This window comes from Alligator sinensis, unplaced genomic scaffold (assembly GCF_000455745.1).
Source record: "Alligator sinensis unplaced genomic scaffold, ASM45574v1 scaffold293_1, whole genome shotgun sequence".
NCBI lineage: Eukaryota > Metazoa > Chordata > Crocodylia > Alligatoridae > Alligator > Alligator sinensis.
The window spans coordinates 2,150,895-2,165,988 of NW_005842158.1; the positions used below are offsets into that span (position 1 = coordinate 2,150,895).

Sequence of the window (15,094 nt, forward strand, 5' to 3'; positions counted from 1 at the left end):
ATGTTGTACTAAGCGCTAAGAAAGTAAAGAAAGGAGAGTTACAGACTTCTCTGCTAACCAGCTATGCAGTTTGTTTAAAAGTAAAACACCGAAGACACACATGCTGCAATCGCCCCTCTCCAGGGGGAGGAGATTAATTATTTCCTAATCACATGAGAGTTAAAATCCTCCATTGTACATGATGTTTTTGCAATAGTCTGTGTTCTCCAGCATTACGCCGTGGTCTAGCTTGTTCTGCTCACCCTCTCATTTTAACGCTTCCAACCACCTGCTTGCTGAAGAGAAATGGATTGGGCTGATCCCATTCCGATATTTCTGGTGTTTGCCCTGACTCTCATGTTTATTATAAAAATTACAAGGTTCTGGAGTACCCGCATCAGAAAGGATTTTCCCCCAGGACCAAGGCCTTTACCCATCATTGGAAACCTGCACATCATCGATCTGAAGAGACCCTACCGGACTCTCATTGAGGTAAATCTTTATCTTCTCCCATAGATCATTACATACCATTACACCACCTTGTTCCAAAAGACAAAAGGATTTTCTACCGCTTTTGTGAATACCTTGTTTTTGTGAATACCTCGTGGTATTGAGGGGCCATTGGCACTTTTCCTGCATTTCAAGCTCATGTTGCCTCTCCCCTTCCCCTGCTGGTTCTCCTCCGCTTGCTCCGGCTGACACTGCTTTTCTTGCAGCTGGTGCACTCAGTTGTTTTCTTTCTGCTAACTGTCGCAAGGAGCTGGGCATCATGTTGCACTTGATCCATCTCAGCCTGGAGGTGCTCCCCTTTGGCCTGAAGACTTTTCCACTTCAGCTGTAAAATGGGGGAAATTCTGAGTGGATGAAGCATAGTTGCTACTTCTGGCATCTTCAATCCTGCTTCCCTCTAGTAAATCATCCTCAATATTTCCCCCAACAGATGGTATCTCTGCCAGGAATCTGGGTGGGAACCTCTATCAGTCTTGGGCCCTTGCTTATCTTGTGGTTCTTGTTGTACAATAAGTCACTGGCTGTGCTCTGCTAGCTCCTAAGAATTTAGTTTTCTCTGAATAGTTCATGGTTTTTCTACAACTGCTCATAATTCATCTTTCCCATCCTAACTATTCATAGTCCCTTTTCCAAAAGGCCTGTAACGCATTTTTTCTCTGATTTCTTTATGAACAGGGCTCTGGCTGGGCCGGGTCATGGGGCAATCAAGAGTTCCATGGTTCATTCAGGGGCATGGATGGAGGAGCCAAAGGGGGGCACATGCTCCCACCAGCCCCATGTGCCTCCCACCACCACCTCCCACTGATCCACCCTGCACTAACTCCCAGGAAGGAGTCGGGGGAAGCTTGCATGCAGCAGCCATAGCCACCAGCCTGTGTCCTGCATTGCCCTCGCTCAGTGTCCAGCCACAAGCAACCACCCCCGCATTTTCCCTACTCACTCCCCATCCCAGGGTGGAGGCAGTCAGGGGCCAGGGAGCGGGTAAGGAGGTCTAGGGAGCAGCACAACGCACTGCTCTCCATGCCTGCTCCCCTCCTCGTCCTCCCCACCGCCTCATGCTCCCTGCCAGCTGTGGCCTGGGGGTACGCCACGCCATGCTTCCCAACAACAGGCAGCAAGGAGTGGAAGGCAGCACGGTGGGGAGCAGGTGCCACACCGTGCCTCCCAAAAACATGTGCCATGGGGTGCCCCATGGCAGACAGCATGCCACATGGCCACAACCTTTGGCAAGGAGCACATTGTGCCCTGCAGCAGGCAGCGCACTGCACCCCTGACCACCTGGCCCACCCCCTGGCCCCCGACTGCCTTTGCTTCCTCCTGTCTGTATATCTGTTTGTAATGCTCCAGGCCAGCCAATCTGACCTGCCCTGTGGGTGGTGCATGCGCAGTTGGCCTGCAGCATTACAGACAGACAGACAGACTAAGGTTTGTATTATATTAGAATGCTTCCTTTCATCATTGGTGATGTGATGGGTAAGTTTGTTTTTATTTTAAAATAAAATAGTTTTTTTAGTATATTGTTAAGTTAATAATAATTTAAATTATTAAATAATATTAGCTTTGTAGTTAAGTATAAGGCATGACCTGTGGCCTAGTAAAGTTGTTGACCACAAGACAAAATGATAGTTAAGTTAGCCATTTTTTTATGTTAAGTGTTTTAATCATTTTGTTAAAAAAAAAGCAAAAATTAAGTCTGTATACTGAGTACCAGCTGCAGCTAGGAGTGAGATAAGATAAGGGGGGCCCAGAGGGAAGAAAATGGTACAGTGAAATACAAAAAAACAGATTAAAATGTATTAGATAACACTAACTTTTTTCTTTTAAAAAAATACTGAGATTTATAATACACCATATAAGGAGATGATTACCATAAATATTGCATATTCAATAACCTTATAGTTTTCTTTATTAAAAAAAATATAAAAGACAGCCTCACCCTTAAGTCGGGGCCATTTTGCCTCTTTGCTGTTTTATGGTCTTTACTCAAATAAATAAACTACAGTTACCCCTTCACCCACGTTGTCTGGTCTCTTAGCCAGCTAGACAGCGAACACCAGGGAGTTTTCTCCCATAACAATTTGGCACCCCAGATGGGACTCGTCTAGCTTGGAGCCTTTGGAGACCTCCAGCCCCTGACACCCCAGTGCACACCAGGTGAGTTCACCTATTTGGGTCAGTCTTGGGAGATGGACGGTCCCCTTGGGACCAATAAGGCAGGATCCTTAAATCGGGTGAAGGGACGGTGCTGGTGAGTATCTCAGGTCTGTATGTTTTTGGTTTTTAGTTCAATTTCTGGTTCCTGGTTGCTCCAGGGTTTTGGTTTCTGGTTAGTCCTTTAGAGGACTTTGGTCTTGTTTCTGTTTTATTGTGGGTTCGAGTCCCACCTCCAGTTTCTGTTTTATTGTGGGTTCGAGTCCCACCTTTAGTTTTTGTTTGATTGTGGGTTCGAGTCCCACCTTTATTCTTTGTTTGATTGTGGGTTTGAGTCCCACCTTTATTTCTCTAGAGGACTTTGAGAGCAGTCTTTAAGGGTATCCGTCTGCTACTTTAAAAGCTGTTAGAGCAGCAGCCTAGCCGAAAGGTGAAAGACACGGATAAGAGGTAGAAATGCTGTTATAACGGCTAATGACTAGGGTCTCAGACTCAAGATGCCCCCCCTCACGGAGAAAGCCAGTGGGGTGCAAGAACACCGGTTGTTGTACGTATACAAAACAGCTTCTAGACAGGTAGGACTTAAGAAATAAGACTGCTAATACTTAAATATCATCATGGGTTCCGGCCAAAAAAACGCTATTCCCAATTCCCCCCTTGATTATATGATTAGGAATTTAAAACACTTGGAGGGACGGGCAGGACTATCCAAATCTCGTATGGCAGAACTCTGTTTGACTAACTGGACGTCTTATACGTCTCAGTTAGATTTGGGAAGACAATGGCCAAAAAATAAATCATTTGACCTAAATCTCCTGGCTGCCCTACAAAAAATCTTAGAGGACCTCTGCCCCGGTCAAATGAATTATTGGTATTTATGGGACAATATTACCCCCAGGCCAGCCGTGGGACTAAAAAATCCTCGAGAGGCATCACCTCAATCGCCTCTCTCAAAATCCACGAGTCCCAGATCTGGAGATGGAACCAGAGCTCCCTCTCCAGATTCCAGTCCCCCCCCGATTTCAAATCGCACTCGTCATAAATTGCCCAATCTTCAATTACCTCTAAGAGAATACCCTGTGCCTGGTGGGGGTAGAGGAGTTATCAGTCACTGGACACACACTCCGTTCTCCACCACCGACCTCTTAAATTGACAAAACAATACCCCCAGGCTCAGAGATGATCCCGAAGTAGTTCTGAGGCACTTCAAAACCATCTTCATGACTCATAACCCCTCCTGGTCAGACATCATAAAGCTTCTCGAAAGCCTTTTAACCTCAGACAAAAAAACCCAAGTGCTATGCCATGCCAATCAATTTTAGCCGATCAGCATCAGCAAAACTACCCCCTGCCCAATAACATACCCAGACAAGATCCAGACTAAAATTAAAATAAAAAAGGGGGAAAAATTCAATATGAATATTTAAAAAATATATCTTAAAAAACCTTAAAAAAACAGGAGATAAAACTACAAACTGGTCTAAAATAACATCTACTGTTCAGAGTCCAAAAAAACTCCCTTTAAACTACTTTAAAAGACTCTATAAAGCCATACGCCAATATAAAAACATAGATCCCGAGTCACCTGCCACTTTGCCTGTATTAAGACTTATATTCATAAGTCAGGCTAACAAAAATATTTAAAAAAAACTACAACATGACACTAAAGATGTTAAAGATAAATTCATGGCAAAAATCTTAGCCATTACTACTAAAACTTTAATAAAAAAAAAAAAGAACCAGTCTTTTAAAATCATAAAGCCACCCATAGCTTACTTCTCTACACAATTAAATCCAGTGATAAAGGGGGGAATAAGCTGCCTTCACTCAATAACAACAGCTACAACAATAAACACAATAGCCCTCCTCCTCCTCCAGGAAAACACTCAACATTTTTCTCATCAGAGAATAAACAAATATAAAGCCACACTTTTAATAGCCACAAACCTAGTCATAAAAATATACAATACCCTAAATCCGGCTACTCTATTACCTCTACCTAGTGACGATGAACCAGGCTGCATTGTTTTTTTCTTAGGCTAAAATGCCAAAAGTTTTTACACATATACTATAAGACAAAAAAAAATTTTTTTACACATATACTATAAGACAAAAAATAAATAAAACTGCTCGTTTCTCAAGAGCTATATGGCATATTAGACAGGATATATATTACTACAAAAGTGTTTGTCACGGTAAAAAATTCTAAATGTCCTAAAATAGTTTCTCTCTAGTGAGTTTAATGTTTTTTTTGCTTTCTATGCCTGATCTTTCATAGAATAAAATAGCTAAAAAACAAAAAAGGACAAAAAAATATAAAAAATTAGTGTTACCTAAAACAGCCCTTAGACCTTATCTACAACAACTCCATCAAAACAAGCATTTAGGTTATAAAAAACTTGCTACAATCACTAATAGACTGTTCTATACACCCAAAGTCTACCAAAAAACAAAAAGACTTTTAAAACACTGCAGTATATATAAAAAATTTAACATCAAAAAAAAAAAAAATCAAGACCCTCTGGAGCCTGCCCTTAGACTTACACTCCCTTTAAAAAAACTACAAATAGACTTTGCAAATTTGCCTAAAGACAATGGGTACAAAAACCTCCTAATAATTGTTAACCAACTCACGGGGTGGATAAAAGCCTTCCCCACCAAAAAAGCTACAGCACAACAAGTATTAAAAGTGCTCCTTAACAAAATTATACCCAAGTTTGGTCCAACACGCATCATTAAAAGCGATCAAGGATCACATTTTACTGCTGACATAAACAAAACTCTGACCAGCTTCTTAAGAATAAAATAAAAAGTCCATACCCCTTGGCACCCAAAAAGCTCAGAACAAATAAAAAAAAAAAAATCAAACCCTAAAACAAAAAATTAAAAAGCTATGTGCTAAAAACAGGTTAAAATAGACTAAGGCTCTCCCACTAGCTCTTCACCCCCCAAAAAAACTAAATCTCAGCCCTTACAAGCTACTGTTTGGACACCCTGTTCCCCAACATTCCCCTTTATTACCGGCTCACACTTTCTCTCTTTTAGACAATAAAAGACTCACCTCTTATATTTTATCTCTACAGTTTCAGTTAAAATCTCTCCATAGATATGCTGTTTTAAGCTAACCCTTACCTGCCGATGTTCCAACACAGCGCGTCCAGCCTAGAGACTAAGTATATATAAAACCTTAAAAACAGTCTCCTCTTAAACCAAGATAAGAAAACCTTATCAAATCCTCCTCACTTCCCACACCGCCATAAAAATAACAAAAAAAGACAACTAAATTCATTATACTCATACAAAAAAACCCAAAAGTTTCACCAGAGCTCAGGATCAGCTCCAACGCAAGCTTCCCCGACCTAAAAAAAAAAAGCCAGAAAAAGACGACTGCAGACTTCGCGGGAGCACCGCTTGTCTACCTAACCGCAACAAGGGTAGACCAAAAACAGACAAAATATCAAATGGTTCTTGGATTACCAGTCCACTTTCAGACAAAAAACTCAAACTGACCAAAGTTTGCCGATAAATTGTCACCCTTTTGGAATACTGCCAAACCCGCCCCCCCACCCCCAAAAAAAAGCCGAGTTTTAAATACAGTGTCCTTTAGACACCTTCAAAACCAAACACTTCAAAACTGTTACCTATCCTAAAAAAACTGTCATAAAAAAACATGCTATAAAATCTGGGATCAAGTCAGATAAAAACTTTATTTCAATAGCTAAAGGGAGAGAGAGTTAAAAAAAATTTTCCCCAGGCTCTCTGCTGTATAGCAAAAGGAAAATAATCTTTTATAGATTCAAGACAAAGGGTTTCCCAAACTAGCTTTTCCTGCCTTAGGGCTATCTGTTTTGTGTCTTCAAGACAACTTTACAGCCGTCTTCCTCTTATCTAAAGAATCTCTCTCTAAGGCCTCAGCTATCCTTTGCTTCTACAAAATAATCACCAGAACTACAGGATTATTTATACTGTTTGTGCTGATTTCTGTTATAATATGGCTTTTATAACTATGTTATTTCTAATCTTTCTGTTTGCTAAAAAAATAAGTCTTTTACAGGGTCAACTATAGCTACCAGTTATTACAAATGTGCTAATCCTGACACCCACACTTTTCCTGTCTAAATTAGCGATTCAATCAAACTCTCTAAAATAAACAAAAAAGTCAACATTGCCCGCTGGTATCCTCCCTCACATTACTATAGTTCAACAAAAAACCATAGTAACTGCTGGGCATATAACCGTCTCCATCTCCATGCTCGAGGAGGAATCCCTATGATTCCTACCCCTAAAAAACAATAAAATCACTTCTAAATCCATCTAGTGACCCCAATCTCCCTAACAAAACTTAAAAACAAAATAAACGAGAATACTACTTAGTTGTGCCAGTAGTTGGAGATTGGTGCTTCTACATAAACTGTTCAAAAAGTTCCTATCTAAACTTAAATACTAGCACACATCGTCATTATTATACTAATTTTACTAGAGGAGATTGGCATAATAATCATACACAAACTCCTACTTTTTACAGCTCTTACAATAATTTTTACAACAAAAAAAACTTAACCAATAACATTAATCCTAAATACAATTTAAAGAATACCCTATAATATTGTTTATACTGCAATACCTCCCGGAGACATTGCTTCTTCAATAAAACTACAAATCCTTCCTTTAAATCAAAAGGTGGACAAAAAATGCTAAGATTAAAAAATGGTAGCCATATACCCCCCAAGTATTCAGGCCTCACTGCTTTAGAGGGGCAATATTGGGTCTATAGCTCTTACGCCTACTATAAAATCCCCGCCAAAGGAAAAGGTATCTACTATCCAACACTGCTAAGCCCCTCTACCTCCTTCGCCACGCACCTTCCATGGGACAGGTGGCGAAACAAGAGGGATTTGTCAAAAAGCCGGGATATGCTAAAAAATAATTTCAAAGAACCACTTACCACAAAAAAACTTATTGGGTGCTCCGTAGCCGCTTTATTCCCTAAAATAGATACTTCCTGTCTTAGACAATACACCTTGCGCCTCCAAGCTATAATTAAAATAATGGCCCACGAATACAGGGTAGGCCACCAAGAGCTTTCAAAAGCTGTCACAGCTTTAACTAACACTCAAGAAGAACTCCGACAAATAATAATCCAAAATTACATATCTCTTAATTTCCTCCTCTCTGCCCAGGGAGGTGCTTGCGCAGTCATCAAACCAGAATGTTAAATATAGGTTAACAGCTCTTTTCCCATAGTTCAAAACCACCTCAGTGATACAGCTATACATATCCAAAATGCCAAAAATATAGCTAAAATCCCCAAAATACATCTCTTAACTGGTTTATTGGTTGGTTCCCTTCCCTTACGGGATGGTTTAAACTTTTATAGTCTGCCTGTTATGCTGTTTTCAGTGTTTATATTCTTTGAGACAACAAATTATACAAAAACAAGTAAAAATATATGGTCAGTTCATACAAATACCCAGCAACAATCATCAAGGCCTAACTCCACTAAAGCATAAATACTTATAAGTGTGTTCCAAAACTTTTAAAAGTTTGGAACAAAGGGGGGATTGTGATGGGCAAGTTTGTTTTTACCCTAAAATAAAATAGTTTTCTGTAGTATACTGTTAAGATAACAATAATTTAAATTATTAAATAATATTAGCTTTGTAGCTAAACACAAGGCATGACCTGTGGCCTAGCAATGTTGCTGACCACAAGACAAAATGATAGCTAAGCCAGCCATTTTCTTATGTCAAGTGCCTTAACCAATTTGTTAAAAAAAAGCAAAAATTAAGTCTGTATACTGAGTACCAGCTGCAGCTAGGAGTGAGATAAGATAAGTGGGGCCCAGAGGGAAGAAGATGATACAACAAAATACAAAAAAACAGATTAAAATGTATTAGATAACACTAACTTTTTTCTTTTAAAAAAATACTGAGATTTATAATACACCATATAAGGAGATGATTACCATAAATATTGCATATTCAATAACCTTATAGTTTTCTTTATTAAAAAAAATATAAAAGACAGCCTCACCCTTAAGTCGGGGCCATTTTGCCTCTTTGCTGTTTTATGGTCTTTACTCAAATAAATAAACTAGTTACCCCTTCACCCGCGTTGTCTGGTCTCTAAGCCAGCTAGACAACGAACACCAGGGAGTTTTCTCCCATGACAGTGACACTTACAGGAAATCTGTTACTGCCACTCAATCCCACATACTCTGCTAATAATGATGATACAGCTCCTGAGCTACCTGCACCTCTGATCACTTTGTGACCTTCTCAAGGGCACTCTTAAACTCACAGGCCACTTCCTCCACATATGCATCCCACATATCTGGCAGAAATCTGAATGTGATACTTCATCCCTGTAATATCTTCTAATAGCTAAAATCAAAGATGGATTTTAAGTGTGATCTTTATTTCAATCATAGGCGATGCTTGAGGGGGCACGGGGCGGAGGAGCACATGCCCACCCTGAGATTGGCCTTCGCCAGCCAGGGAGTGGGGGTGCTGAGAGAAGCTCCAGCGGGACTCCTGGTTTTATCAGAGATCAGCCACTGGGGGAACACCCCTCACCCCCACCCCCCAGACTCAGGAGGCACCAGTCGCCCATGATTTCAATGACATTTTTGAGTCCAAGTTTGCATTAACAAATCACTGTGCTCACTGTGAATTCCGAATGCAATTAACAGGCAGATCTTTATCCATGCAGCTAATGCGTACAAATATCATAATGCCTCCCTACTGTAACTGAAAGGGAAAACCTTCAGGTGACACTATTTAAAGGTATGTTCTTTATAGTGTCCATAAACATGAATTAATTTCCTCCAAATCAGTCAAAAGTGGGCAGAGCGATAATGGATTGGCATGTCTTTCTCTATTTGTCTAAATTATTCTTTCCATAATGTCAGTTTTTTCAAGCAAACATCTCTGCTGTTTTGTTGACTTCAGTAGGTGAATTTGGCCCACTGCTTGTGAAATACTTGTATTTTTTCCTCGTTTAAGCTGTCAAAATCGTATGGGCCAGTCTTCAGCATTCAGATGGGATTCACAAAGATGGTGGTGCTCTCAGGCTACGAGACAGTGAAGGAAGCTCTGGTGAATCAGGCAGATGCATTCGCAGCGAGGCCTAAAATTCCAGTATTTGAAGACTTATTGAAAGGAAATGGTGACTTAAATTTTATTGTTACTCATAAACTAACTTGACTCAACCAAGTAGAAATGTTTCCCCATGTAGGGAACAGATGATTGAGGTGCTAATGTGCCTGTTTGTACCCTTATCCTTCTAAATCTATTTAAATAACAGGAACTTCAGTGCAGTCAGCAGGTGTAGCTGAAGACAAAATAGGTGTGGGTGAGAGCAGAGACTACCATACTGAGCATCGTGGAGAAATAAGACTTCCTAATACCTCCTTATCCTCACTATACATCAGTATAAGAAAAACTATGGGCTAACTAGCAGGTCATTAAACAAGGCAAGAAGATCCCAAGTGCTTCTCAAATAACACGCACCTAGCAAAACCTCTATATAAGAAAACCCTATATGGATAAGGAAATGTAAGCGTCAGGTGTTACCCCTGCTTGTGACACCTTACCATTGGATATTTTCTGGACAGTTTTTCTCTTCTGAATGATTGTAAATCTCTATAAATATGGTGCTTTTATCTTAAATTAAATAGAAAAATATATTTAATTAAATTTACCTGCATTACAAAAAACAGTTAGAGAATGAATATACCATTATCTAAGCATGTTGACTGCTGTATTTTAAGACACATTTTCCTCAGTATGGGTAAGTAAGAAAGAAAATCAGAAGCACAGAAAAGTAGGACTGGAAGGGACCTAAAGAGATCATTTGCTCCAAACCCCTACTCAAGAAAGGAATTTCCCTGACAAAACCTTCCTAGAGAAGAGTTAACAATATAAAAAATTCTAGATAAACTTTGCTGGGAAGGGATTTTAAGTACACAAATTATTTTATGGAGGGAGAAACCCCAGTCTAGCCAGGTGATGGGTTCCTCTAGTGTGGGTGACATATGTTCACTTTTCTGTTGAGCAGTGCTTGGAACAGAAACCCCCCATGTTCCAGAAGACAGCTCTAGTTGAGCTATGCTTTTCTCTGTAAAACATGTTTTTCATCAGATTTTTAAAACGTTCATTTTCATTCTGCATTGGAATAAAAACAGATTTTGGAAACTAGCAATGTTTTCTAAGAGGGTATATGGCGGCTTTTCTACCCAAGCACTAATCTAACCAAATGTTATGCAAGGAAGAGTAATATTTTCAATATTTCTAAGCATTGATTTAAATTATTCTTGTGACCTGAAGTCTTTGCTTTTCTTTAGGAATTATTTTTGCATGTGGTGAAAACTGGAAAGTGATGCGAAGATTTACTCTCTCAACCTTGCGAGACTTTGGAATGGGCAAGGCAGCCATTGAGGACCGGATAGTTGAAGAGTGTGGATATCTGATAGAGAATATTGAATCTCAGAAAGGTGGGTGGGTGCTTAACTTCAGACAACCTCTACGATTTTGCTTCATGCCTTGTAAGATGCATAAAAGTATCATGTTTCATGAAATGTTTTCCATTGAGGAACTGTAAAATCTTGCTGATTCTTTTTCAATTATTTGCTAGAGAAATTAAAGGTAATTAATACAGCACGGAGAGCAGTACCTCCACTCATTGCTTTCTCCTCCTCTTCCATGTCTTGGAATTTCAAAAGCCCATGAACACAGACCCTTTCCATCCCCAGTCTTTGGGACTGACAATGTTTGGGCTCAAGGCAACATGAGGTTGAATGGAGATCCATGAATCTTGATCCATACTGTGATGTTAATGGAAACTGCCTCCCCTCCAGGGCAGATCCTCCATCAATGATAATATTTTCTCAGTTCACGGCCTTCACAGATTGAAGTGGGAAGTAGCATTAGGGACAGATAAACTAGGACGAATAAAACTAACATCTTGATTCCTTATTTCACGACAGGTCTCTCTAAATGAATTGAATGTAAGGTCTCCTTGACTAGTGAATATAATATGCATCTGCAGTTTTCTTCAGAAGAATCCATTATAAGTTATTACCTCTTGATTGAAGATGGTTTCATGATGGTTGGAAACAGCTCTCGATGTCCAACTCCTGGATTCTGTATATGATCTCCAGGATTCAAGCAGAGAGAGACTGATGCCTGTGTGTTTGCCTGTAAATGGAGAAGACATGAAGGATCAACAACAAAAGCAAAAGAATAAGAAGGATATAACTGAGCAAAACCAGTTTTTCAGGTCTAGATTTCAATTGATTTGTAACCAAGCAGCTGCTGAGCTCATCAAGGAAGGGGAAGAATGAGGCTGTGCAGAATGGAGCAGAAGGGACTGGAAATTATTATTGGTCAAGCTGGGCTCTGAGCAACTGTGTATTGTAGCCCAGAACTAGAGGAGAGGAAGAGTGAACCAGAGATATGAGGTCCAGGAAAACTAAACCTAGGATCAGGAAAGGGCGCAGTCTCAAAGAGAGAGCTCAAGAGTGGTGAGGAAACTGAGGCAGGAAATGGCATACAGGGTTTTTTTTACTATCATTATATCACTTCTACTTTCTAAAACAGCAATAGGTTTAGAATTGCTTCTGCATATACGCTCATGCTTGTTCCAACAGTCATGTATTCCTGATTGGTTAAACTGTTACCCAGAGGACCCCCTACGTTCTGGGGAAAGTCTGCTCCATCTCTTGGAGAATCCTAGGGCCTAAGACGGATGGATTGCCGGTCCCACATCTAGTAATGGGGACCACGCTGGGAAACTTTTCCCTTAACATTAACCCAAGAAGCCATATAAGTCAATGCCAAGAACCTGCACAGACATAGCAAGACCAAGGGCATGTGGATCCAAACATGCCAGCCTCATAAGTATTCATCAAGGAAAAGCTCCATGAGATCTGTAACAGTGGGTAAGGCTGTGTCAGGAAGCAGGAACTCAGTATGCCTGGACTAAGTTCTTCGTTGTGCCACCAAGCTCTGATGTGACCTCAGACAAGTTACTTCCTCTCTCTTGGCCTCAGTTTTCCCTCTGTAAATGAGAATGATAATATTTGCTCTAATCCACTCTTTGTTGTGATAGCTTAGGTCTTTTATTCACATGCTCTGGGAGTGCGGGGTGCTGGGGCACTTTAATTAGAGCAGCTCTGAGAGCCATTCTAATTAAAGTCCCCAGACCATCTCATGCATTAGCATCCCCATGCTGAAAAATGGTGGTGGGGGCACTTTAACTAAAACTTATCACACAAATTAGTTAAAGCCCTCACGCTGCCATTTTTCAGAGCAGGGACGCTGATACACGTGACACTGGAGTCTGCTGGAGCACAGTAATTACTGTGCTGTAGCAGAATCAATTAAGCAAGTCTGCTCCGATGAATTGTACTTTCAGCGCATCGGAGCACAGCCTCACTGCACACATATAGCCACCCTTAGATTGCAAGCTTGCTGAGCGTGGCTAGGCACCCTTAAATTGCAAACTCTTTGGGCCAAAACGTACCTCTCATTTGTATGCACAGTACCTAGGAGAATGATGGCCTGAGTTTGGACTGCAGTCACTATGTGCTATGGTTAAATAATAAACATGACTTTTTATTAATGATCCTTTTTCACAATTTCTTCGTTGTTTTGAATTTCTTTTTAGGCAAACCCTTTGATCCCACAATAATAATGAATGCAGCAGTCGCTAATATAATTGTATCCATATTACTTGGAAAGCGGTTTGCCTATGAAGATCCCCAGTTCATTAGACTCCTAAATTTGATTAATGAAAATGTAAGGGTTGGTGGATATCCCTCAGTTGCAGTAAGTTTGAGTTACTTTATCTTACTGTTGAAATAGAGGCATGTTGTTGTTTGACTTGTGCAGAATATTACATCTTTCCTACTAATCAGAAGCAGCCTGCTGAAATGGAGGAGAACATGTAGGTCCACCTGGGTATTTCCTCTCATATATATACAGCTGAGAACTTCTCGCATTACAAAACTGAGTGAAGGATAATAATACGTATATTTTCTACTTATAAGCCCCAAAATATACACAGGAGAAAACTTATTGTTTAAAAAAGGGCAGTGCCCTAGTCCTGTGATGCAGCTGGGTAAGTTAGCTTGTGTACAGCTCCCTCCTCCCACAGCTGCTGTAGGTCCTGAGCTGGATCATTGAGAACTAGCTCCATCATCACTCCATGGCGGCCATGTAGTCCTACCCAGAGTGAAGCATCCTGTCTCCTTAGGCAGCTACACTCTACTGATACATTAACCTCTTGACTAACACCCTACCATTTCTTGCAGGGCTTTTAACTATGCATAATCCTTTCATGCTGCTGAAACATATCCCAGATGAACAAGGCATATGAATGGAGGCAGAGTTCTTGAAGCTACAGTTTGGTGCACTGTTCCTCTAAATCATACCTGGATGCTCTTTCTTGGGGAGCTCCCGCATCTCTTCCCTCTCTTTTTTTTCATGTCACTTACTGGATTCAAGCATGTAGCGTCTACAGGTTAGACAGTAGCTTTGCAATTATTGCTTCCCCCCTGTATGCTCCTAGATAAGGCAGGATCAGCTTATGAGTGAGGTTTTATGAGCTGTTCGTACCCCCACGTGCAAGAAAAGAACTCCCTATTGCCTCAGTTAGCTAGTTTGCAAATTAAAACATGCAAGCATTCACTTAATTTTGTTAAGTACTTTCAGACCCTTGATTTATAAGTGTACATACATGAAGTATTCTCAATGCTTATTTTTCCTTTTTGTATCTTCTCTTATTTTTTAGGTCTATAATATGTTCCCAGCCCTTGGATTTCTCCTGAAGGGTCACAAAACTCTTCTTCGAAATAGAGACGAAATGCGTGCTTTTGTACAAATTACTTTCATAGAACACCTCAAAAACCTAGACAAAAACGACCAAAGAAGTTTGATTGATGCTTTCCTCATAAAACAGCAGGAGGTAACTGGGCGTCTCAACATTTTTTTCAGACTTGCATGTTTCCTTCCTGTATATTGGAGCTAAAAGCATAACTGCATGGTAGTGTAACTCGAGTGAAGTACCTGCCTGACAAACTAGCTGAGGTACCTAAAAAGCTTGCTGCTGTTAGCCCCTTTGGAACCAAGGAGTTCCCTAAAAATGCTGCCACTTTTGCAGAAGATGAGGATAGTCAGGTACTGTTGATGCAACCCTGTTTATTTACAAGTCCTGCACAGAATCCTGTTCCCCTGAGTACAGCAGGAGTTATATAGGAAGAGACGGTCTCTTTGTCACCATCCCCCTTTTCTTAAGTGTATGTCCTAACCTCTAAGGGCTATGTACATGCCACAATTTTTGACATTTCATGTGCTTCAACTGCGAGTCTGTTTGCATGAGCAGAATTCCCCAATGCTTTAAAATATGCATTAAACTAAAACTCCTCAGACATAATTTAATTTGGCTCAGCAGG

The 15,094-nt window shown here is 40.4% G+C and overlaps 1 protein-coding gene across 1 annotated transcript in view; it reads left to right on the forward strand.

Moving 5' to 3' along the window:
• Positions 1 to 89: 89 nt before the first annotated feature.
• The window catches only part of LOC102377978 (cytochrome P450 2K4-like), a 17,984-nt gene continuing 2,979 nt past the window's right edge, over positions 90 to 15,094 (forward strand). Inside the window, exons 1-5 of the mRNA XM_025206506.1 lie at positions 90 to 471; positions 9,645 to 9,807; positions 10,985 to 11,134; positions 13,309 to 13,469; positions 14,434 to 14,607. Of these exons, the coding sequence (XP_025062291.1) occupies positions 286 to 471; positions 9,645 to 9,807; positions 10,985 to 11,134; positions 13,309 to 13,469; positions 14,434 to 14,607 (834 nt within the window). The 5' untranslated portion in view covers positions 90 to 285. The remainder of the gene's footprint in view (positions 472 to 9,644; positions 9,808 to 10,984; positions 11,135 to 13,308; positions 13,470 to 14,433; positions 14,608 to 15,094) is intronic.